The sequence below is a fragment of the Barbus barbus genome (assembly GCF_936440315.1).
Source record: "Barbus barbus genome assembly, chromosome: 37".
Taxonomy (NCBI): domain Eukaryota; kingdom Metazoa; phylum Chordata; class Actinopteri; order Cypriniformes; family Cyprinidae; genus Barbus; species Barbus barbus.
The window spans coordinates 27,441,829-27,468,771 of NC_136715.1; the positions used below are offsets into that span (position 1 = coordinate 27,441,829).

General features: G+C 40.8%; 1 protein-coding gene across 1 annotated transcript; it reads right to left on the minus strand.

Annotated features, from left to right (window-relative positions):
* Positions 1-16,428: 16,428 nt before the first annotated feature.
* Positions 16,429-26,604, minus strand: LOC306856867 (dual specificity protein phosphatase 7-like). The gene is made up of 3 exons (XM_079396390.1): positions 26,004-26,604; positions 23,635-24,063; positions 16,429-18,891 (listed from the first exon to the last, which is right to left on the minus strand). Exons 1-3 carry the CDS (start codon positions 26,365-26,367, stop codon positions 18,581-18,583), a joined length of 1,104 nt encoding a protein of 367 aa, XP_079252516.1. The 5' UTR covers positions 26,368-26,604; the 3' UTR covers positions 16,429-18,580.
* Between the last annotated feature and the right edge of the window lie 339 nt (positions 26,605-26,943).

Genomic DNA, 26,943 nt, shown 5'->3' on the forward strand with positions numbered 1-26,943 from the left:
TGGTTTAAGGCTATCTGATATGTATAGGCTTGCTGCCTAAGGCTCGTCTAGTATTTGGAATGCTGTTTCTTTAAACTTATCCGACTATTAGCATGTTGAAATCTGCTAGTGAGCGACGCCTTGTGGTACCATCACAGAGAGGCTCAAAATCACTCTCCAGATCATTCTCGTTCACCATTCCTGGCTGGTGGAATAATCTTCTCACCCCTATCTGTAACGCCGGATCCCTGGCAATCTTCAAGCAACGACTGAAAACTCAACTCTTTCGGCAGTACTTGACTTCATCCTAAACTAAAAAAAAACTCTTTCCTTCTATCTTTCTCTCCGCTTACTAGCTTGTACTTATTTGAACAATGACTGAGACTTGGTGTTACGAGCACTTCCTCTGTCTGATTGCCTCTTCGAGATTAATCGCTTTGTGTATTCCCCAATTGTAAGTCGCTTTGGATAAAAGCGTCTGCCAAATGACTAAATGTATTATTTCCAAAACACTGTGTTTAAGTCAGCGATATGCTGCTGCTTAAAGCTATCTAGTGCATCCGTAACATGCTTGATACTTAATGCACAGTATGTCAATTTCACTACTAAAAGTTGCTATTAATGCTAACAATGATTAACTGGATAAGGGAAACATACTTGTTGCCTAAACTTTGGATATTGACATATTCTGTACTGCATTAAAGCCGCTTAATATACTCCTCTTATTAAAGAAGAGCTCCCCTTCGCTGCTACTCTTCTCCTGTAAGGGGTTCCTCCTTATTTCAGAAGGACATACTTCTTTCAGATATTCCATCAGTTGTGGTTCGGGGGGATTTTGTCCTATGGTTCATGTTGGGAGGGTTTATTATTGCTGCTCTCCCTGCTCATTCATGACAGGCTGCATGGATGGGCAGGGAGTTTTGGCCAGAACAGAACCATACCACCAAATTCAAACTGTATGATGTTTGATGATAATGGTCCTGAAAGGTGATTAATGAGCTCCCCAAATACTGGGTCTAGTATGAAAGGCCCAAAAACTCCTTAAGGTTCGGTCCTCGAGGGAGCGATCATCCTGGGTGAGGAGGAGGAGACAAACGACTGCTAGATCCATTTTAGTTATGGTTCGGTGTTCTGTCACGGCAGGTCATGGAAACAAGGAGTCATGGATCTCAATGCAGCTTTGAACTTTATTGATAACAAAACCAAAGATATTCCATTACGTGTATTGCCATTACATCCATTACATTACATAAAGATATTCCATTACATTAAAAAAATGAGACAGCTACATGAAAACAACACAGAACATAGAACAGAATGAGTACTTATCTCCTTCAAATGAAAATGAAGGAAATAACACAACATTTGCGCAACAAAATTAATTTCAGTTTTGTTTCAATTATTTTGTAATGTAACTGAGAGATATTAAATGGCAGCAGTACTTACATCTATGATGCCTCTATGATGTGTCAACAGATTATGGTCAGGTATTATGATTATGATTATTATTATTTGTGTGCATGTGTGATAACTGTCCACACACACACACGTCTGTTAGTCAGACTGGGACATAAGAGCACAGTGAGGCCTTTTGCAGTCACCTGTTAAAGTTTAACTGGCCATCGGACACACAGCAGCCTTATCAGCAGAGCAGCTGAACGATATTGCTAACAATGGAAACATGCACTATTTGAAAAAATAATATGGCAGGCTAAAGCAAAACATCTTGGGATTTAAGGACACAATAAGAACAGAACACAACAGCACTTCACAAACACTGATTGAGAGTGTGAAAATGCTTCAGGCTGTCACATGAGAAAACAACCTGCCAGCTTCGCTCCTATGGGACACCAACTCTGACCTGCCTAATTTCATTACGCAAAACAAAACTGTATATCTGTCAGGGTTCTGGACCCATTGTTCTTTGTTTGTTCCTTGTCCTTCCTGCGTTTCCTTATATGGTTATGTTCCTTTTCTTGTTAAGTTAATTGATTATTCCTAGCACCTGTTTCAGTTCTCTTTGATTACGTTCCATGTGTTTATAAGTCCTGAGTTCTCCCTGAGTCTTTGTCCATTCACTCGTCTATTTACGTTGTGTTCTCCCGTTTGACTTTATTGTATTCTCATATATTAAAATGAAGAAGTTTGACTCACCTATCTGGTCGGAGGTTGGAACGGTATGTGGAGGATTTCATCGAGCTAATAGATCTCATCCTTTTTCATCCCGCTCCTGCTGGAAGGCACCGCATCTCCCCAGCTCACCCCAAGCTGAGAACCTCCACAAACCGCACCAATGGCTCGGACCGCCTGCCCAACTCCAAACGCCCCCTTATCCTCCGAAGCTCCACCTACGTCCTCAACCCAGAGCCCAATATAACATGTCATATTAACTAAGGATGGTCAAAGCTATATTTCAACTTCCAGTTGTCTGTTTCAATTAATTATTAGGTAATGATTGGCAAAGGAATCATTGTGTTATGACTTTACATGTTGAGGCACAGTACTATTAACTAATTGTTAAGTAATATGACGTTGTGGTTATGGATTTTGAATCAGTGGTAACACTTCAGAATACTGTTCCATCATTAATGAATAACTACACAAGAACACACGAGTAACACAATAATAGCACTCTAGTAACTACTAGTAACTAACAAGAAACTCTAATTAATTAATTAGTAAGTGATAGTGCTTAGTTGAATGTGGTAGTTCATTATTAGCTAATCAGTAACTATTATTTTTTCATACCTCCCTAAGAACTACTGTATACAGGTTCATAATTAATATGAATAATACATAATGAATAATTAATTCTAAAGTAAAGGTCATGGTAATCCACTAGTAATGACTCAAGTATTACCAAATTCTTCAAAAGGAATTACTAATTATTTGGATCAGTATTCTAAAGTGAAGATCGTGATAACTCTCTAGTAAGTACTGACGTCATTGTAAACTTTTAAAGGATTAGTTCACTTTTAAAAAAACTTTTGCTGATAATTTACTCACCCCCATGTCATCCAAGATGTCCATGTCTTTCTTTCTTCAGTCGAAAAGAAATTAAGGTTTTTGATGAAAACATTTCTCCATATAATGGACTTCAATGGGACCCAAACGGTTCAAGGTCCAAATGACAGTTTCAGTGCAGCTTCAAAGGGCTTTAAACGATACCAGACGATGAATAAGGGTCTTATCTAGCGAAACGATCGGTCATTTAAAAAATAAATAAAAAAGTTTAAGTTTTATAAGCACAAATGCTCGCCTTGCTCTGTTCTGTGCAATACGCAATTACGTTGAAAAGGTCACGGAAGTACCGAGTCAATGTTTATAAATGTGCGGAAGGAGGACCATATACACATATTCAAATGTCTTTGTGTCAGTTTATCGTTTAAAATGCCCATTTCGTGTGCGTATCCTGGGTGTTTTAATATTAAAAAGCCTACTGACTCGGTACTTCCGCCTAAGTCAACCGTGACCTTTACCACGTCATTGCGTATTACGTGACGTCATGAACGCGCATCACAGAACAGAGCAAGTTTCCGGTTGGACTGATTCTGCATGTGATCTTCCTTCCAGCCAATCCAGGTCATTTCAATCAGCGCTAGTGTGTTACTTAAAGGGGTCATCGGATGCAAAATTCACTTTACAAGTTGTTTGAACATAAATGTGTGTTGGAAGTGTGTACACATCCATCCCATAATGTTAAAAATCCACCCAAAAAAAATCCAAATTTTTTTTTTAAATCCCTATTTTAAAATCTCCTTTCTCAAATCAGGCTGTTCTGAGATTCCTGTCAGAATGACGTAGTTCTGTACAGGCCCCTCCCAGGCCCCTGATTGACAAGACCGTCTTACCTTAGACCCGCCCCCAGTGAGCTGAGAGCTGTCTGCCTCCAGTGCAGGGGAAGACAAGATGTCTCCGATTAATTGGGGACATCCCTACCAATTGAGGTGTTTTGTTGTTGGATGTAATAATGAATATAGCAGTCGTCATTTACTCCTGACATCTGAGGGCATGGTGAAGACACAGAGGATTAACGTTAATTTCGTTTTGAAGGGAATGCACTGATCCCCGATCTGCCTAAATGCGTCTATTAGAGATGCGCGGTTGGCGGTTACAGCCGCGGACTCCGCGGATAAACCGCGGATCGGGCGGATGACGTGACGAAAAATAATATTTTAATTAAATTCGGGCGGGTGGCGGGCGGTTGTACCAATCAAATTTAAAAAATATATGTATACATTGTTAAATATTATCTGACTATACCTACATCCAAAAAAATCGAGCACACTTTGAAATAATCAAATTTTCATCAGGCAGTAATATGGCTAGTCGAGTATATGCAGATCGACTGCTTGTTATTATCAGAGATGGCAACGCCGGCGAAGGAGGTACGTGACAAACTCAAAAAAGGCGCTCTCGTCTGAATCCTGACACTATAGATGCTATTTTATTCCTGCATAGTGCCAAGAAAAATTCAAACTAGACCTAAGGTCAGGCATATTAAACCAAATAGCCTATGTTATCTAGGCTACACATAGCCCATGTTTAATATAAACTTTTGAGTTCGGTCAGCTGATAATTTTACGTTCATATTGGTTTAGCCTATTCTATTCTAGACATGTTGTGTGTTAGTTATTTGGCCTCGCTTTTACGTTCCGAGGCTTAAGGCTATTTTTATGAAGGTAAAATGATGTCAATAATATTTGCATGTGCAGGGTAATATTTGTGAATGTGTACGTGACATTGCAAGCGTAAAATAAATTCGCATGCGCAAATAAGTTTTGTAAAGGTGTAAATCAAGTTATAAGCTCAAGAAAACAGGACTTGCATCATTGTACTATGTTTTGTAAGTGTAAAACGTGTTGAAAAACTGCAACTTCATATTAATTTGAAATAAATATGATCTGTATTCTTCTGACCTACATTTTTTCCGCGCTTGCTTTTTTAGCATGCAAATTTATTTTACGCTTGCAATGTCACGTACACATTCACAAATATTACCCTGCACATGCAAATATTATTGACGTCATTTTACCTTCATATATTTTGCCAGAATTTCTTTGTCACAACTGTGATGGCGTAGTATTTCATTATGCTTCAAGTTTGAGGGGATGATCCTAAGTCCATGGGTTATTGGGGCATAGACTTGTCATAAAGTCTGACCAGGCTAAATTGCCTGTATGTTCGCTCAAAGAGGGATGGCATATTTATTTAAAACTTGGTCAAAAACGTTGGTGCGGATGGATGGCGGACGGATGATGAGTTTTGTGATGCGGTTGCGGATGAAATAATAGCCCATCCGCGCATCTCTAGCGTCTATGTTTGCACAAATCATTCGTGATCCAGCTTCACCTCTAGAAGAAGTGAGTATAACGTTTTTGTATGAATCTTTGCAAATGGCCTTTGCTAATAATGTGCTGGCTAGCCAGTTTCCTGGCTAAAGTAAACAGTACTGCTCGTCACCCCACGAAGAGAGGGGCGGGGTCAGCAGTGCTCATTAGCATTTAAAGCAACGTGGACTAGAATGGCTTGCTAAAACCAGAGCTGATTTTGACAGGGTAAAACGGTGTTTTTTACATTACCATTGAGAAATTTTAACCAAAGTATGTTATAGACTTTTCAATAAGACCCTAAAGAATCATATCAACTTGTGGAAAATGGGCAGCCGATGACCCCTTTAAGCTTAGACTAACCTTACACCAGCCTTATCTTTAAGTCATATGAACTATGATCATATAACTCTTATATTATGATTGAAACACACAAGGGTTTGTGTAGCTCAGTGATCTTGATGGTAACAAACACACCTACTACCCTTCATGTCCACTTGACCTTTTTACGGTGATGTGGGCCAAAGGAGGCTCATGGCTACGTCACGATCACTACACAGGAATGGGATGGACATCAGTCCTGCAGGCATGTGCGCTGAAAACATGCCTCACCTTGTATTGTTCCTGCGAGGCGTTGTTAGCGTGCCACACCAGCTTTATGTAACCTGGGACCGGAAGAGCTTACGTCACTCATTTGTAAAATGACATATATTTGTAAAATAACAGTAGGCTTGTTATGTTGATAGCTTTGGCAGGTCACATCATGTCACATAACTTGTTTAGGTAGAGTTAGGAACAAAAAGACAGATTACAAGTGTCCACATCATCACAATTACCTACAGGTTCAGTCTATGTTCTGCTATATTTATGCTCTTTTATTGACTGTGCATGTTGTAATTCTAGTAAAAAGATTAGTAAAAGTCTAATCATCTAAACAAAGACTAACATCTGGACTTGCATTGTTTTATTAAATGATTATATTTAAATTATTTTCTAAATTATTTATTTGTTGTAAGAAAATAATTAATTTGAGCTGATTTCAGTTCTGAGCACAGTATTGTAGAGTAACAAATTAGTGCCAAATGCCATTTTTCACCAATGTATATTTTGTTTTTATATCTGATTGTTCATGTTAACATTTGTTGGATTTTTATAATGGTAGAGTTAATAAGCTCCAGAAAACAGGTTTGAAAGAGCAATTGAAAGAGCTGTAACAAAAAACAGCATCTTTCAGTAAGATTTATCTAGCAACACAACACATGCTTTAAGAACGATCACAAAATCATTCGTGTTTTATGAGATTTCTGTCCACGGGAATAATGTGACTTATTCTTTAACCCAAAAACAAACCGGATGAGCAGGATGAAAAGATGATGAATGGAGCCTGTGGGTAAAAAGAACAGCTTCTTCCAGCCGCCCACACATGTTGTGTAACATGAAGTGTTTTCAAGTGTCATAAGTGCTAGCAGGAAGAGGATTTGTGCTTCATTCATCGCTCCACTGGACGGATCTGAGCATCATGACCCCCTTCCCTCCTGCTGTTAATATACACAGGCTACATTTCTGCAAAACATTCTAATATATACAATTCACTGTAGTTTCCAGCTGAAATGAACAACAGTTGCAGTAAAACACTAATAACTTTTATTCCTGTTCACACAAATCAAGGCTACAAGAGTAGATTGTTGATTAATAAAGACTTAATTTCATGTTGTTCCTTACACAATATTGTATTATGGGTTCAAAACACTTTTACTGTAGTGCACAATATGTAAACTAATACATCTTGGAATTTGCATCACATTATGTGAGGCTTTTCTGATGTAGTAAACTTGCTCGAAAGCGCACCCGGTGCAGCATTACACATCACTGGTACGAGTCTCAAGAAACATAAGTCATGATAAAAGCGCTCAAAGACTTGTAGTAGCAAGATTAAATGGCACGGTTGCGAAAGCAAATGTGTTTTAATCTCATGATTGTTAAAACTATTAGCTAGATTTAGGGTTGGGTTTAATGTAGGTGCTACATTGTTTTCAAATGCATTAACCTTTCAGCACATTTCATTTCTGAATTGCCACAGTATGTTCAACAAACAACGTGATGAAATGTTGCCATATTCACATTTCAGATAAAACTGAACACACTTTTGGTTCCACTCGCTGGACAGTTTGTTTTAAAAGTGTCGCAAAATGTGCAAGAAACAACGTATTGTTATTTTATAGAAACCTCACCACAGGCATGTTATTTAAACTTGGTTGTGTGGGCCATTTGTTTAAAGCAAGGCAAACAAGTGACAACAAATAATTACAGATAATTAAAAACTAGAGGTCAAGAAGGTGGTCAAAAGTTGGGAAACAGAGGAGCAGGGAGGTAAATGAGTTATTTACAGAACAAAGTGAATAGATTACTACAGGGGTCATCAAACCTGATCCGGGAGGGCCGGTGTCCTGCAGACTTTAACTCCAACTTGCCTCAACACACCTGCCTGGAAGTTTCAAGTATACCGAGTAAGACTTTGATTAGCTGCTTCAGGTGTGTTTGATTAGGGTTGGAGCTAAACTCTGCAGGGACACCGGCCCTCCAGGACCGAACTTGGTGACCCCTGGATTACTAGTTTGTTGCAACCCCTTTTGTAGTTGTTTTACCCCTTTACAAATTTACTAGCTGTTGCAACCCCTATATGCCTGATTTCATGGGATGATTAATTCTATTCATTCAGCAGAGGCTTTCATCCAATGCAATCTGATGAAAATAAATGACACTATAGTATATGAGTGTTCATTAGCACACAGAATGCATTAGTAAACCCACATCATCCTTACATCTGGCTGGCAAACTGAAGTTCCCACACCTGTTGCCAGACATTATCAAGCATCTCACACTAGATTATTTCCATGCCGCTGTCATATTTGAATAAGCCGTGGCTGCCAGTGCATGTAATGTTCAAATGTGTTAGACTTCACAGCTTTGCCGTGAGGTTTGGGTTGTCATGTCATCATGTACTCAGACGAGTGCTGGTGTCTGTGGTCTCTGTGTGGATGGAGGTCAGGGGTTAGCGGTCCATGGGAGCTCAGCTGTTCTTCAGGACTCCTGGACATTGCTTTAAATCTGGCCAGTTAACACCTGTCGGGCTGCTGCTGCCAACACGTGTCTTAATGGTGCATTGAGGCGGTACAGCGAAGAGCTTGATGTCGCTGTTGACGTGCTGCTCGATGTGCTGAAGACACGGCTGGGCTATTAATAGTGTCTCAGTGCACAACACACAACCAACAACCAGAGCTGTGTGCTCTACATATGGACATTTTCATCATTGCCATCCACTGCCATCATGCCCTTATGCTTGTGGCTGGATGGTGACTGTGTTACGATCAGTGACATTACATGCTTCAAGTCAAATTGAGGAACAATATCTGGCTGATTCAAATCAGAGGCATTCAAATAGTCTTCTAAAGAAAATCACTGATGTTGCTTATTACTATAGATAATTATATAGACACCACCATTCAAAAGTTTGGGGTTGGTAAGATTTTTTTAATGTTTTTGTAAGAAGTCTCTTCTGCTCACCAAGGCTGCACTTGTTTGATCAAAAATACAGTAAACAATAGTTATATATTATTAAATTTAAATGTAATTTCATATTGTGATCTAAGTTGAGTTTTCAGCATCATTTCTCCAGTCTTCAGTGCGTTTACATAAACATCGGTGATCTACTTATTTGCCTTATTCTGAGTAAGACAATATTATGATTAAAGTGTTTACATGAGTTGCTTTTAGAATATTTCTTTCATGTTCCCGTTTTACGTGTTGTAGTACACTGGCACATGTGACGCCATCCCACGTTCCCTCCAGAATCTTATGTATCAACATACAGTTCATCTTCGTTATGGTGCCATATACAGTTTTGGGTGTTTCTCTTTTAATTTTATAAAAGCTTCAAGTGCAGTAAATTATTTGTCATACTATAACGTGCATTATCGTTTCCCGCTCGTACCAAAAATGTGCTTTCTTGCTTGAAGCCATGCTCTTTTGTTTGCCGTCAAAAGGTTGACCACTGTTGTGTGTGTATTCTGTCGTAAAATGCAGTGAAAAGTCCTACACAATGGTAATAGTGTGATTATGGTGTGTACGTGGCTATACTGCACTTCAATAATGCCACTAAAATACTCCACATCTGAATTCGGTTTGTGTTTATTTCGAGGATGACTTTAGCTGGATTAAATTAATCAAAAATCTGTTTACATAGATTCTTAATCAGAGTATTGTCTTAATCATGCTAATATCGGAATATTGTTGTCCATGTAAACGCACAGAGTAGTATCACATGATCCTTCAGAAATCATTCTAATATGCTGATTTGCTGCTCAAGAAACTTTTCTGATTATTATCAATTTTGAGAACAGTTGTGCTGCTAAATATTTTTGTGGAAACCGTGATGCATTTTATTTTTCAGGATTCACAGATGAGTAGAAAGTTCAAAAGAACAGCGTTTATTTGAAATAGAAATCTTTTGTAACATTATAAATGATATTAGTATCACCTTGATCAATTGAATGCGTCCTAGCTGCATACAAGTATTTTATCATCAAATATATTTAATTATTTACCATGCAAAATACTGTCTCTCTGGCTTGTGTTTGCAGCAAGTATTTTATTGTATTTTTTTCTCAAAGTAACCAGTGTCAGGTGTGGTAAAGGTGAATCCGTTCACACATTGTGTAATTTCCATTCATATTTTGAAGAGCCGCTGAAGGGAGTTGTGCAACATCATTGCAAACATGTTTTCAGTCGTGCATTCTTCATTTGAGACATCATCTGACAGTATCCATACTGCAGGATGGAAGTGAAATGATGCTCCCCATGTGCAACTGTTACATTGTAATGCAAATCCAAGGACAAATATTTCAGCGTCATGAATACTAAAAAGTGCTCAGAAAATCATGTCTTTGGTGTTGGAATCAGATCCCACGTTAAATTGATTTTCATGGAATGACTCTCAGAGTCTATATAGGCTCCAGAATCCTGCATCGTGCCAAGCAGATCTGGCCTAATTCCAGCTTTCTGTGTTTGCGTGGGATTCGCTTCGTTCTGCTTCTGAGAATCAGGAAACAAAGTGCTATGAACAAAGAGACAGATCTCAGTCAGGATGCTCGAGATGTTTCACTGACCTCTAGCAGTTCCTAGTTTCAAGATGTCAGCAGCGGATTGTAGTTGCTGCTGTATGTCTGAAGTTAAACGGCTCAGTTCATGACGTGAAAATGAGACCACACACACTTACAAACCTATTCTCAGTTATTTAACCTTTGTTGTCTTGTTGCTTAGCTTCAGCTTCAGAGTATTTTTCCTCTTTAAGTAGTTATTTTTACACCCTACTTGAATTATGTTTTAAGCACAATATCCTTTTAGCTTTAATTAGCACTGCTTTCCTTTGCTTTATTAGTGAGGTGTGAATGAGACTGTGAAGGTGTCATCGTAGCAAGTTGTTTAACAGGCCAGCATCTCTCACACCTACTAACCCATCAGCCATTAATCGTTGGTAGTACAGGTCCTTTTCACAATATTATCACAATATTAGCATATTGTGATAAAGTTCATTATTTTCTGTAATGTACTGATAAACATTAGCCTTTCATATATTTTAGATTCATTACAACACAACTGAAGTAGTTCAAGCCTTTTATTGTTTTAATATTGATGATTTTGGCATACAGCTCATGAAAACCCCAAATTCCTATCTCAAAAAATTAGCATATTTCATCCGACCAATAAAAGAAAAGTGTTTTTAATACAAAAAAAGTCAACCTTCAAATAATTATGTTCAGTTATGCACTCAATACTTGGTCGGGAATCCTTTTGCAGAAATGACTGCTTCAATGCGGCGTGGCATGGAGGCAATCAGCCTGTGGCACTGCTGAGGTGTTATGGAGGCCCAGGATGCTTCGATAGCGGCCTTAAGCTCATCCAGAGTGTTGGGTCTTGCGTCTCTCAACTTTCTCTTCACAATATCCCACAGATTCTCTATGGGGTTCAGGTCAGGAGAGTTGGCAGGCCAATTGAGCACAGTAATACCATGGTCAGTAAACCATTTACCAGTGGTTTTGGCACTGTGAGCAGGTGCCAGGTCGTGCTGAAAAATGAAATCTTCATCTCCATAAAGCTTTTCAGCAGATGGAAGCATGAAGTGCTCCAAAATCTCCTGATAGCTAGCTGCATTGACCCTGCCCTTGATAAAACACAGTGGACCAACACCAGCATCACTGACTGTGGGTACTTGACACTGGACTTCAGGCATTTTGGCATTTCCCTCTCCCCAGTCTTCCTCCAGACTCTGGCACCTTGATTTCCGAATGACATGCAAAATTTGCTTTCATCTGAAAAAAGTACTTTGGACCACTGAGCAACAGTCCAGTGCTGCTTCTCTGTAGCCCAGGTCAGGCGCTTCTGCCGCTGTTTCTGGTTCAAAAGTGGCTTGACCTGGGGAATGCGGCACCTGTAGCCCATTTCCTGCACACGCCTGTACACGGTGGCTCTGGATGTTTCTACTCCAGACTCAGTCCACTGCTTCCGCAGGTCCCCCAAGGTCTGGAATCGGTCCTTCTCCACAATCTTCCTCAGGGTCCGGTCACCTCTTCTCGTTGTGCTGCGTTTTCTGCCACACTTTTTCCTTCCCACAGACTTCCCACTGAGGTGCCTTGATACAGCACTCTGGGAACAGCCTATTCGTTCAGAAATGTCTTTCTGTGTCTTACCCTCTTGCTTGAGGGTGTCAATGATGGCCTTCTGGACAGCAGTCAGGTCGGCAGTCTTACCCATGATTGCGGTTTTGAGTAATGAACCAGGCTGGGAGTTTTTAAAAGCCTCAGGAATCTTTTGCAGGTGTTTAGAGTTAATTAGTTGATTCAGATGATTAGGTTAATAGCTCGTTTAGAGAACCTTTTCATGATATGCTAATTTTTTGAGATGGGAATTTGGGGTTTTCATGAGCTGTATGCCAAAATCATCAATATTAAAACAATAAAAGGCTTGAACTACTTCAGTTGTGTTGTAATGAATCTAAAATATATGAAAGTCTAATGTTTATCAGTACATTACAGAAAATAATGAACTTTATCACAATATGCTAATTTTTTGAAAAGGACCTGTATATAGTATGCATGTCTTTGCTAACGCTGCAGGGACTGCAGCAGTCTTGAGTGAGCTTATTTTCAGGAGTTTTTAAAGGAATTTAGCATTTATAAGAAAATAAGAGTGTGTATGCGAAGCAGAAGCCTCTACCAGTGGGTTGTGTGTGAATCTACGCATCTATGAATCAGAACTACACCACTGGTGTGAACACGCCAACAGTTTACAATGAACAGAAAGCACATCTTGTCAGCTAAAGCTTCACACTTACCTTTTGAACAAGAGAGAAGCGAGCCTGCCACGCACAGTTGGCAAAGGGAAAGAGACACAGGACACTTGGAGGAGTCTTCGCTTCCAGAACAGATGTAGAAAATACAACTGATCAAGCAGTGAAATGATCCAAAGATGAAACCAAACAAACACAGGCATTGATACACTACATCCTCTTATTAGACGGTATGGCTGGGAGAAACCAGGGGAGGTTTGTCTTTCACCAAATATAAGAGTCTGTCTAGAGCAGGAACCAGCAAACTCGGTCCTAGACGGCCACTGTCCCACAGAGTTTAGCTCCAGACCTAATCAAATACACCAGAACCATCTAATCAATATCTTCAGGATTACTAGAAGGCTGCAGGCAGGTGGGTTTTTCTCAGGGTTGGATCTAAACTCTGCAGGACAGGACAGAGTTTGCCCATCCCTGGTCTAGAGACCCAAGGACAAAAACAATCCCGTCCAGCCTTTCCTATCCCACTCCAAACACTTTGGATCTCACAGTTCTGGAACCGTTCACACAGAACACGTCTAAAAACGCAAGATGCAGCACTCAGGAATGGTTTTTAAAACAGCACAGCGCAGAACTCGCAACGCTTGCCCCGCCTCCGGGGTCTTCTGATTGGGCCACAGTTTTGGAACTGACATTGATGAGCAGTGCTGTGTGTGTAATAGTTTAAACTCTTTTGACCCGGCACATCTTAAAAACATAGCGCTTCTGTACGAGACACATCTAGCGCTTTTACGTAGAAAAACACCGCAAAAGTAGTGCATTGAAAAACACATTCTGTGTGAACAGTCCCTTCACCCAGGTGAAATAAAGTACATTTCCATAATGTACATTAAGCGCTCCGTTTTCATGCACTAGTTTAGTGCTTAATGCACTAAAAATTATTCTTTAGTACTTCTTAAGATAAACTACGATCATCCAAGTCTACTTTTGGGACACCATGAATATAAACTAAAATGCACTTTTAAAGCATTTTAAAAAATGTATTTAGTCACCACTTGTAGTACACTTGAGTGTTCTAGTGTATGAAAGATGGTTCAAGTGTACTACAACTGGTAACGTTAAAAGTGCATTTTAGTTCATATTCATGGTGTCCAAAATAGCACAGTTGAGTACACTTAGATGATCTTAAGTACTAAAGAATAATTTCTAGTATATTAATTACAATATTAGTGTGCAAAAATAAAGCACTTTAAGTTTATTATGGAAGTGCACTTCTTCACCTGGGCAGTGCATTATTGAAGCAGACTTTATATTTGACAGTCTTCTGATCTGCACCCCAACCCAGCAGTCTCATCACAGTCATCTGATCTCAAACAAAAGTGTCTCTCGCATGCAAAAATACACCAGTTCCTTGCCAAGCCACCATCAAACCCCATCAATGCCCTATCAAGCAGCTCTGGTGTTACACCTGTTATTTTGGTAGAAAGTCAATATAGCTGATATTTCTCTTGGATGCTGAGCTTTTCTTTCTGCTCCTGTTGCTTTTTCCTGTAGTTCAGGAGTGTCCGATCCTACAGATCCCAATCAAACAGAGCTAAGGTCTTCGGGATGAATAGAAACTCCCAGGCAGGTTGGAGCAGGATCGGACACGCCTGCTCTAGAACATGAGGAAAAGAAGGCCTTTGCATCACCACTATCTGCTGCACCTTGTCTCGATTCTCGTCATTCACAGCTCCCCTACTGAGACTGCTGAGATCTGAACGCCTTTAACCCCCAGCAATGTGAGCTGAGTCTTTGCTCATATCTTCACACTGACTGACAGTGTCTGCTAGACTTCTTCAACATCATGTTCCTGGCTTGCAAAGAGTCTGTCCTCCACTCCTGTCAAACATAATAAAGGTGTTCATCCCAGACGCTTCTCGTCAGCAAGCTCACCCTATCGCTCCACATTACAGGCTCACACTTGTTCACTTAAGCGATGACCTAGGATATGAACGTGTTTGTGTTATTAAACAGATTGGACATTCATATCCTAGTGCATGTCTTGCATTGTCCATTACCTGACGGTCCTGAAAGCAGACACCTAAAGTACAGACTACAGTATGTTGAGCTGTAATACCACTTTTTAAGGTGCACCAAGAGATTTTTGAAAAATATTTTTGACCGCAGTATCAGACCGAGTCCCAAAACACACTTGGAGCCAATCAGCATGTCCTGGGGGATGTCTTGTAATGATAGAGAGTAGAGATTGACTATAAATAGAGAGAATTGGAAGATATAAAAAAAAAAAAAAAAAAAAAAAAAAAAAAAAAGGACAATAGAGGAACAAAACATTAAAAAGATGGGTTACGACCAGATAAGAAGAGGTAGAACCCGCGTAAATATGGGAGCAGCTTTCCAGCGGCGAAGAGAACTCAAGGAGCGGGAAGGGCTCGAATCGGACACCGAGGTTGCGTAGTTTGTCTTCTTGACAGGTGAGTAACGCTGATTTTGCATTACTGATTTTGAACTTATCTGTGTTGGCTTTTGTTTGAATATGCAAATGTCATCTTCGCTTGTTTCCGCGATCATCGTTATGCCAGGGTTATAAAAATAGAGGTGAGGTCCTGTTGGGGTCTAGACATGCTTCTTTTGGTGCTTTCAAATATCAACATCGTTTGGCCAAAATCGCTCAGTGCACCTTTAAATTACTATTAAAGCAAGCCAGAATTTCACAACACTCCTTTGCAATAAAGCACATTATTAGTTTTGAAAATTATAATTCATTGGCATTTTGAAGAGTAGAAATTTGAGTAAATTTGAAAAAATAAAAAAATGCAACAATTGAAGGAGTCTCTGATCTGAGAGTGCATGTGAAATTGACCATTAAAACAGGAAAAATTGCACTCATTCTCAGAAAATAGAGGACATGACTGACGTGTGTAGCCTGGACCCGTTGCTGATGTTGTGTTTATACTGTAAAACCAGAGAAGAACCGGCCCCTGACCGAGCCTGGTTTCTCCCACAGGTTTTTCCCCAATGCTTCCTGATGGAGTTTTGGTTTCTTGCCACAGTCAACTTTGGCTACCTCCGTGGTGGATTAAAAACAATTCATATTCAGATTTACTGATTTAGCTGTACTTGACACTATTAAATGAGGTCACTGAAGAAATAAATAAAGTAGCAGATATGTTGAAGTTGTAATTATAACTGAAACGAGAGACTTCTGACTGAACAACTTCACAACTCTGATGCGGTTCCTTCCACTTATTATGTAAAGCTGCTTTGAAGCAATCTGCATGGTTTAGCGCTACACAAATAAACATGACTTGACACGGGTTACAAAGAGGAAGCCGAACGGTGATAGTTTCAGCAATCGGATGTGGTATCACATGCTCCATAAACCATCTGTATCTGAAATTAACCACAAGGTAACAGGAAACCAATCCCTGGAGTGGGCGGGGGGGTCTCACCTTATGTAGGACTCATGTTACAGCAAAGCATCCGAGGGGTGCCGGTTTCCAAGAAAAGTCCCAAGTTATGAAGTAAAGCTAGAATCATATCAACATTTACGGGAGAAACATGGTGGATCCTAATGGAGAGTGCTTCTGTCTGAGCCCTAGTCATCTTTTTAATCGCACACTTGAAGGGTGGGTAACATTGTTAGTAGAATGTCTAAAGTGGACTATCAAAATAAAGTGTAACCGAAGGGTGTTATGGGAAGAGACTGACAGCACATGGGGGAAGGACACTAAAACAATGTAGAAAACAGCAGAAAGAACAGACCAAACCAAATCGGATAACCAAAAAATAATTCAATATTTATTTGCAGTACAAACAAGTCTTGTATTGGTTTTCATATACTATACAATACATAGGGACAATTTTATATCCTTCATAAACCAGAAAATTGAAGTTCCCGGTTACCAAGCCAAGTATTATACACATAGATAGATTGTATCTTTTTTAAAAAAATGTATACAGCACATATAAAACAGCTCTTTGACATTTGAAGCTGTAACACGATGCCGACGCATTGTCAAATAAAAATCCCTGAAAAATTCCTCTGTGAGGTAAGATATACAGTTCCTTATTCGCTCATCTAGTTCCTGTGTGTCGTTCGCTTTCGTTCCTACTGTTATTAATCGCAGAACCGTTATGTAGCTACAAGAAACGTCCACAGAAAGCCTTGTTCCTGTGTTCTGGCAATATACGAACAGAGAAAAACGGTTTCTCTTTCCCACGGTTACAGATTCAAACATTCCTCCACAAGAAGCAGCTCCAAATCAAGATGTACATGTAAATAAAGAAGCCGTGAACTGAAGTGCTTTTCCGTCCCGGGGTGACGCGAGAGCGTTGTTATTGTGACTGGGTCGTTTCAAGCACGAGAAACAGTCATCCACGATGATATATATTAAGGGGAGGACTCTTGTATATCTGCACAAGATGAGTATTACATTTACATATATAGATTTATATCGAGATATATGAAAAGGCCACAGGAGTCAGTATATAGCACGTATTTTGTATATTAAGGAAATCCATGGGTTAAATCGAATCGGACGAAACACAAGCGAGCGCCCAGCACCCAGACGCGCTCTGGACACCCCGGGGCGAAAAGCTGCCTCCGTTTCAAGCTATATCTCTCTAGTATCAAAAGTAGAGGAGTCAAAAACCCGAGGCCGTTTTCTAGAAAATACTGCAAAGGGTTGTTGAGTATATTGCAGAGTAACAAATACAACCTTGACTGACCCGTTAAAGACCATTAGTCGTCTATTATTATTACTACTACATATTGGTTTCTTTAAAAATGAACAAACGTCTTGGTAATACAACAATTTCTAAAGTGAGATACAAAGAGTATTGAACAGTCAGAGTAGGAAAGAATTAAAAAGGTTATATAAGGCCAGCTTAAAGCAACCCTGTTAACTCAAGCACTCGTCCGCTCCGGTCCAGTCGCTCGTTCCTGCGGTCAGGAACGCCCTCGCTACACACTGTTTGCTGCCCGGGAGCAGCAAGAGTAGTTAAAAAAACAGTCCTCAACATTCGGTGACGTGCCACGCCTCGAGAGGATCGCATGCCCAAATACATCGAGTTAATAGATATATACTCTTACGTAGAAATTAATACAATATATTCATACTGTAATGAGAATCGCCAAGGCCAGAAGGTGAGCGAGCCCGGAAGTCGGGACACAAACGTGGATCTGTCGATCTTGCGGTTAAGGAACAATGAGCTTTAAGTGCGCGCATCGTCACGCAGCTGCGGAGCCTCGTCGCAGCCTAGGACTGGCAGCTCCTCTGAATGTCTCTTTCTGTGTGTGTTGGAGTACCGCTTTTAAGTGCCAAGAAGAGAAAGGCTTCGCCACTGTGCAAAACGCATTAGGTCATTGCAAACATAGAGCGAGAGCGAGAGAGAGGAAATAAAGAGGGGGAGGGCTCACAATGTTTGTTTGTGTCGGTTGGGTCGCCAACACAGTCACTACTTTGGACAACATGGTTCTGCGCAAAGGAAAGAGACGAAGATATAGAAACGGACAGAATGCATGTGTCGCACACCTCTCGGCTTCTGCTCGAAGGACGAACCCGACCCTACGCTCTCCTCCGGTTAGAAAAGCAAAATCCCACGAGGTGCGTCGACAGCCTTCGAGACAGGAGGACATCTGCAATCAAAGCTTCCTTCTCTTCGAGCCAAGCGCTGTGCAAAAGTCTCACGTTTCTTCTCATGTATCAAACTGTGAGAGAAAAAAAAGAACAGTCTGTTCCATGAAGGCAAGAAAAGCTGCATTAAAATCCACCAGAGGGCTTGAGAGAGGCCCGTGTGCTTAACCACCCTCCGTCCCTCCCTTCGTCGCGGCTGCTGGCCTGTCCTCCAGGACAAAAGCTCCCCTGGAGATGGGAGATAAACATTCAAAGGGTGGCTGCTTCCACCCAGCATCCTCTGCTGGCCTTCATGTGGACTCCAGCGTGTCCAGCTGGAACATGTTGTGATTGGTGGGCGTGGTGAAGAAGAGCTGGTCGTTGGGCGTCGAGCGGTTGTCACAGGGACTGTTTAGCCCCAGTGTCCTCTCGAAGTCCAAAAGCTGCCCCATGAAGTTGAAGTTGGGCGAGATGTTGGACTTCTTGCGTTTGACGAAGTCGTAGGCGTCGTTGAGTGACAGGTTAAGCTTCTGCATCAGGTACGCCACCGTGACGGTGACCGAGCGACTGATGCCTGCTAGGCAGTGCACCAAGATGCCACACTTTTTGGAACGAGCTTCATCTGAGAAACAGAAGAACACAAACAGATGAGACTTGAGTGCCAGACTGGCCCAACTAAATCTCACACACAACAACAGATATTACACAAATGACCTCTGCATTAGTTTGGGATCATGAAAAATGCCCACATCCAATTACAAAACATGTTTTTTGAATGAGGAGAGTCGCCTTGTGGACTAGCTTTAAGATCACCTAGAAGGTTTAATTGACAGATTTCATGCTTAAATAAAAGAGGTGCATTCAGAGACTCCAGTTTTTGTTTCCACCAGCTTCAATTACACATTTCTAAGACCACTACAAAACTACTACTTTCAAAACCTACTGCTCTGTGTACACATTCAAGGCCTGGTAACACCAAAATAAGTGTTTGGTGCATGAATTCAAATGAACTTTTTAATTTGAATGAATGCCTATTGATGTGTCTGTTCAGACCATCACAAATTTGCTCGTTTCCCTATTTTTTTATTTTTTGGAGAGGTGCTCTAATCTCTTTCCCACTGTACTGTGACTAAAGCTGCCCAACCAGTAGAGTGCATTAGTGCTGTCCACTTTTTTTCTGGATGCATTTTCCCCCCATTCGTTCTTCCCATAGTGATCATAAAAAGTATTTGTTAAAGAGGTGAATCCCAGCTTTACAACAAACTTGAATCAGTGAGTAGCACAGGAAGAATCATGATCTAATTTTGTGTGTGTGAACAGACACCTTTGGCTGCTGCGTTTGAGTTTTTTCAGTGACAATAGCATCGCCTTTTAAAGCTTAAAGTCAGGACTTCATCACACAAGAACCAATGAGGTTTGATGCTATGGACACGTGGTCAAGTTTTGGTTTGAAATTGAACATAGGTTTAATTTTCACTCTGTTATCATACAAAGTCATCATATCGTTTCAGAAGCACTGGAGTCGTTTGGATTACATTTGTGTTGCCTTTAGAGAGCTTGAAACTTTCAGATCTGAAAACTGTATGGACAAACACAGTAAATGAAGACAATGTGCATTTTTGGGTGATCTATCCCTTTAAGAGACGTGTCTGATGCGAGAGTGTAATCAAACAGGGCTTCCTGTAGCCCAATTAGTCGTGGGCTCTTGTTTGGAAAACAAGTAGTGAAATCTGAACTTCATCGAGCTCCACTGAACTCCTGAAAAGGCTAATCACTACTCGGTGGCTGTAGTAGAGTCTGCTTCAGTACAGTAGCGTTCAGTGGCCTGTGATAAGAGTGACGCGCTCTACAGCTCCAGTCAGCGGAGCCATGAGCGATTCACCCTGACAACGCTTAATAACCTCAAGATAAACCATTAACACAGATCACACCATAAACACCCTCCCTCTCTGAAGATTTACACTTGGTCTGACCAGAGAATGGGAAAAAGTACAGCTATACATTATTTAGAGACAAAGTGCATCTGGTTTTGTGGGGCATGACGTACTACAGAGCCATTAGTGCCAGGCGAGGCAGAGTAAAGTGGCCATTTCCTCTTCTCCGCTGGTGATGGATGTGTCAAGAGTGCTCCGAGTCCAGCTGAACCCTGGAACAATGAGGTCACTTCCCCCAGAAACACTGGCTCCACCACCGAGACGCTCCTGAGCTTCAGTGAATTCATAAAACACAACGTACAGCGTGTAAAACAACCACGCCACTGAGCTCTCCAGCTTTTACTGCGTTTCATCTAAACAGGAAGTTCCTTTCTGCAAAGCTTCCTAATGTTCAATAGGAAGCAACGCTGCAATTTACAGACGTTCACATGAAAAGTGTGTTTACGCAGCAAAAGCGAAAGTGTTCAGCGAGCGAACCGCAGCGTCCAGCTGCATAACAGGATGTTGTGATCGTTCAGTGCACCAGTTTACCCTTCCGCTCCTCTCGTACCTGCTTACCTCTCGACCAAAGGGTAATGCACGGTTAACTGTTATTTCAGGTTATTTACAGTAGGGATGCTCATCTTAACCGGTTAACCGTTAACTGGACTTTTGACCAATTATTACAACAGGTTAAACGGTTTAAAAAGTATTTTTTTCCCCCAGTAGGCCTAATTTTTCAAAATATTTTAAAGGTTTGCTGCATGGTTAAAGTACACTACGCGTAAATCTACTACGTGTGTTTTTAGAGAGAATTCTTTTTTTTTTAAATCGCGTATAAGTTGCATTTTATTATTTCATTCAGAAACAGACGTAATGCAGACACAAAATGTCTACAAACATTATAATAAACACTATAAACATAGCTAGGCTATTTTAGTTCCCCTCACTCCACAACAAATCCTTTCAATTTAACAGTATTTAGAGAAGAAAAAGAATTAAAAATATAAAAAGCTATAGACCATAAACGACAAGCCTGAGCAGTGTGGTTTTTTTCCATATGTTTGACTATTTTATTATGATAATGAACGGGCTGGATTATGGTCAAGGTAGCAAAGCTTACGGTGTGCACGCATGCGTCATTTCAATTTTTTCATTCTAACAGCGGAAGCAACCACTCCTTTTAGTCAAAGATAATCGGAAGTGTAAAAGGTTTGCCTTTATTTGTGTTCATTCACACCACAAACAAATCTTTGTGCTTTTGTAAAATAAGCCTAAAGGAAAATAGGATGCTTCTTTCTGCCATTTCCTTTGCGCAGCACAAAAGTGAACCGAAACTACTAGGCTACTTGTTGCAGTTTTTTTCTACAGAAATTAATACATTTATTTAGTATTTACTTTTTTAAAAACACACTTTTGTTTAGTATTTTATTTAATGATAAAGACATTTGTTACAAAAGATTCCTATTTCAGATAAATACTGTTCTTCTGAACTTTCTATTCATCCAAGAAACCGGAGTAAATTCTACTCTGCTGTATTCAACATAATAATAATAATAATAATAATAATAATAATGGGTTCAAATAAATGCAGCAGAAGATAATTATTTAAAAAACAATCAAAATCGTGTTGTTCTGGTAGTGTATTGTAGTATGTAGTAGAATGTTACTCACTCGGTCTATTCCAGTGTTCTTAAAGCGAACTAAACAGACACTAGTATCCATCTATGACACACTATTGTGTATCCAACTGTTATTAGAACAATGACACTGAGACATTTTAAGATATGTCAGAGCAAGATATTTTCAGTCGAGACAGTTCAAACATGCATTTTAGTCTTAAGCCGTGTCTGTGAAACCGGGGTTAATTTCTGGTAATATTAAGCTGACCATAAAGCCGACATCAAACCTTCTGTCATCATGCACTCATCCTCATCTTCAGCCTCCTTTTTGGGTGAACTATCCCTTTACTACCATTCAGTTAGGCGGTTAACTCGTCAGCTAGATATTTCCCACAGTCTCAATGAAAGACACATTTATTTGAAGGTTAAGAATGAGCAGCAGAAACCAGAACAACAGGTTCCAGTCAAAAGCACATGTACGTGATGCCAGACTATTGTCACGCGAAAACACCTCCAGTGTGAATGAGAAATTATTTCATATTCAAATGCCGGTGGTTTTTCAGTAAAGCTGTACATGGTCACATTAAAACGGATGTAAACAGCTTTCTATACCCACCGCACAACACCGTGCAGAACCATTTGCAGCTCTTGATCAGACAGAGTACAGAGACTAAGACCAAGCTGAGCCTTTGTAATGCAGATATAACCTCAGACTAGATGTTTTTAGGAAATGAGTTTAGAAAGTGTCAACCGAGATCTGCCGCAGACAGCACATGTGGCTTCACCGGAAAAACACTGACATCAAAACATCAGAGAAACTAAAACCATTTCCGTCCTTATTCATCTGGAGACCCAAGCTTTTTTTTTTTTTTTTGAGGTTTGCTACCCATTCAAAGCAAACGATGAGGTGAAATCCATGCGTGCTTTGTCTGGATTCACGCTCGCACGGTTCAGCTCACCATTAGCACTGGCGCGCTGTGATCTACGGCCTACATCGATCACTTCTCTACAGCTCACTGAATCCATTAGATCCACTTCCTCTGCTGCACCCTTCCAGTAATGGTGTGCCCTTGTTTTACATCACCGCGGGAAAGCTCGTCTGACCTGACCCGAGCTCGTTTGCTTGAGAAATGTCTGGAGATGCCTATCTGTCAGGTTTAAGCGGTGCTGTTCTTCATGTAGACCGCAGGTGGACAGGTGTAAATACAACTCCTGTCTGAGTGACTTGGCAATGCCTCACTGTTTCATGATCATTTTAACTCAAGAAAACGCAGCTGACGTGTGTAGGGCTGCAAAACGATTAATCGTTATTAACTGCATTCAAAATAAAAGTTTGTTTGCATACCATGCGTGTGTATTTTTATATATACATAAATATAAACAGTACACACGTGTGACCCTGGAGCACAAAACGTAATTTTTGATTAGTAATATGCATTGCTAAGAACTTCATTTGAACAACTTTAAAGGAGATTTTCTCAATATTTAGATTTTTTTGTACCCTCAGATGTTCAAATAGTTGAGTTTCAAACCACACATCAATGGAAAGATTATTTATTCAGTTTTCAGATGATGTATAAATCTCAATTTCAAAAAAATGTACCCTTGTGACCGGTTTTGTGGTCCACGGTCACATATAGTATGTAAAAACATCCTACTCTTATTTTGAATGCGATTAATCGTGATGAATGGTTTTGCAGCCCTACACGTGCGAGGTTGGGGATGTCCTGAACTCAAACACATCCTGAGGTCACTTCCAGACACACAACGAAAATAATAAACCACAGTCTGAGCTTCACAGATGTGAAAGTCCAGGAGGTGGAAACTTACCTATGAAAGAAATGGCTTCAGGGAAAAACTGAGATAAGTTTTGGCTCCAGTGATCAGAGATGGGAATCTGCTTGTACTTGAATTCCCCGTCGTGTTCGAACATGTTGGGCAGGTTGGGAGTGACGTTCAGGATGTACTTGATGTTGTACTTTCCCAGAACGTCCAGGTTGGTGGAGTCTTTGGCACAGCCCAGGTAAAGATAGGGTAAGATCTGGACTGGGAATGCTGGTTGGTTACTGGGCAGCGGGCTGCCCTCGGACTCGGTGGCGCTGCCCGGTTCCCGGTCCGACTCGCCGTCAGAGCAGTCGGAGCTGATCCGCAGGCCGCCGAGACCCAGGACAGACGCGGGCGGAGAGCTGCTCGGACAGGAACAGTCCAGGTTCGTCTCGCAGTGCTCTGGGAATTCAGTCTGAAACTTGTTAAATCCTCCTGGAACAGACCAGACAACACACTCATTAGCCAACACCTCCTCCACAGATCCTCTTACTGTACACTACATTACTGTATTTGTACACAAACTATATACAGATTATAACATTTGTACCTGCATTACTTAAGATTATAATATTGAATTATTAGCATGTAGTCAGTCTGATGTAAATATTGTGGTTGGTTATTAAAATTATTTGTCTATAGCAAGATGTCATAACATTTTATTCAACTAATTAGTATTTTATGTAGACTACAAGTCTACTACAAGGTTTTTGAACAGTTTTTAAAAAATAATATTTTCTGCGCACCAAGCCTGCATTTATTTGATCCAAAATGCAGCAAAAGCAGTACTATTGGGTAATATTTTTACTATTTAAAATAACGGCTTTCTATTTGAATATATAGTAAACTGTAATTTATTTCTGTGATCTGCAGCTGTATTTTCAGCATCATTTCTCCAGTCTTCAGTGTCACATGATCTTCAGAAATCATAATAATATACTGATTTACTGCTCAACAAACATTTCTGATTATTATTATCATCATCAATATTTAAAAACAGTATTTTTTTTTCTTCCAGGATTCTTTGATGAATAAAAAGATCCAAATATCAACATTTATCTGAAATAAAAAGCTTTTGTAACATTATACACTACACCACTAGAGCTTGGAGTCTGTATAATATTTGGGGGGGGGGGGGGGGTACTTTTGTTTAGTATTTTATTTAATGATAAAGACATTTATGTTACAAAAGATTCCTATTTCAGATAAATACTGTTCTTCTGAACTTTCTATTCATCCAAGAAACCGGAGTAAATTCTACTCTGCTGTATTCAACATAATAATAATAATAATGGGTTCAAATAAATGCAGCAGAAGATAATTATTTAAAAAAACAATCAAAATCGTGTTGTTCTGGTAGTGTATTGTAGTATGTAGTAGAATGTTACTCACTCGGTCTATTCCAGTGTTCTTAAAGCGAACTAAACAGACACTAGTATACATCTATGACACACTATTGTGTATCCAACTGTTATTAGAACAACAGCCCTGCTGACTAATTACTGCACACTTCACTAGTGAGATAAGAAACAATTAAAACTGGAATGATGTCATCAACATTTCACCCAAAAATGATCATTCGGTCATGAATGTACCCTCTATCCTTCCAAACATGCATGACTTTCTTTAGAGGAACAGACACAGATATTCTCCATCTGTGTTGGGCACACGGGCGAGTAAATGAACTGTTTTTGGGTGAACTCTCTCTTTAATAGGAGAATAATCTGCTGGCATCGCGCCTAACAAAGTACTAATAACTGAAAAAGAGAACACCATCTCTGTGCAGCGAGTAACAGGCAGATATTGAGCAGTAATGCGAGTTAAAGTGTGTTCTGAGAGCAGCTCAGAGATCAGGACTGGCACTACATCACTATTGTGTGAATGACGGAGAAAAGACAAACACCGTCTCCACGACAAAACACTCGACATATGCGCACATCCGCACCAAATATCGCACAGAACGCGTGTATTTCATGAAAAGAGTGAAACTGCGTCGTGATTCAGTAATTTGTGCCGTTCATTCATGAATCGCTCGCTTTCCCTCAGAAACACAACATGGCGGAGCATCTCAGGAAACAACTCAAAACTGCTCTCTTCTTCAAAACACTTGCAGTCCAAACACGACAGGAGGATAAAAACGGTCTATCGCAAGAGAAAATGAGTATAAAAGTATTTCGAGTACTGTACTGGTGAAATAGTTCGTCTTTCCCAGTCTAAATCACGTTCAGCGCTTGTTATAACTTTTCTCACTTCTTTAAATCCCAGAAAAAAACCCGTGAATTTGAGCTCAGTCTCTCACACAAAGCCTTCAGAGCTCTCGGAAGTTACTCAGATAAACCAACCGTTCCCGTCAGCACCGGTGTCGGTTACCGTACCTTCCAGGTAGTAGGCTTTGCAGCCGTCGTCCCTCAGCTTGTGCAGGAGGAGCCCCAGCACGGAGCCCTGCCAGTCCGCCGCCGCCGCCTCGTCGTACAGCAGCACCGTGTCCGTCTTACAGCGCCGCACGAAGCGCTCCTTGTCCTCGGTGTTGGGGATGATGGAGCGGATGGGCAGGTTGCCCTTCTTCAGGCGGCGCAGCATGAGCCCCGGGATGGCCAGGTTGATGGCGGACTCGATGTGCGAGGACTCGAAGAGCTCGTGTGAGCGGCAGTCGAGCAGCAGCAGCGATCCTCCGCCGGACTGCAGCTCCTCCTGCAGCCATTCCGCGCTTTTGCTCGACATCGTCGCGCTGTTTTTCATGGGGAGAGAGGGCGAGGCTGCGGTGGGAGCGATCAGGCGCGGAGAAGAAGCTCCCCCGCGGGCAAATCCATGCGGGTCGAGAGGTCTGGCTCTGCTGCTTCGGTGCGAGCTTCGCTCCGCTCGGCGTCCATAAGAGGCGGCTGCTGCTGCGGGGAACGCTCCGTCAGATCCGCGCCGAGCGCGCTGGACGCGGGGGAAGAGAGCAGCTCATGATCGCTCGCCTGTTTGTCATCTTCTGACGCTGTTTGACAGGCTGTAATAAACCGAACGCGTCACGCCGGTGGGCGGGGTCTGTGCGGAGCATTTAAAGGTGCAGCGTCTCTTTATTTTCCCTCGCAAAATAACAGAGCAGTCGCGGCAGAGATCGAGTAAACCGAGTTCTTTCTTCAAGAAAAACAAAGCAAAGGTACACCAGTCTTACTATCCAGCTTATTTTTCAATGCGGAAGTGAGCCGATTTCAGTCAATGTGCGAGACTTCGGCCTCATTAGCCACTAATAGCGAGAAGAACAACAAAATGTAGTAAAAGGCAAAACTGTTTGCACTACAAACCAGTGTGTTCATAATATAATACGTT

Coding starts and splice junctions, on each gene's coding strand:
- LOC306856867 (XM_079396390.1), bottom strand. CDS start 26,367: ATGAAAAACAGCGCGACGATGTCGAGCAAAAGCGCGGAATGGCTGCAG. Junction 24,064..26,003: donor CAAAGCCTACTACCTGGAAG/GTACGGTAACCG, acceptor GGTCTGTTCCAG/GAGGATTTAACAAGTTTCAG. Junction 18,892..23,634: donor TGAAGCCATTTCTTTCATAG/GTAAGTTTCCAC, acceptor TCTGTTTCTCAG/ATGAAGCTCGTTCCAAAAAG.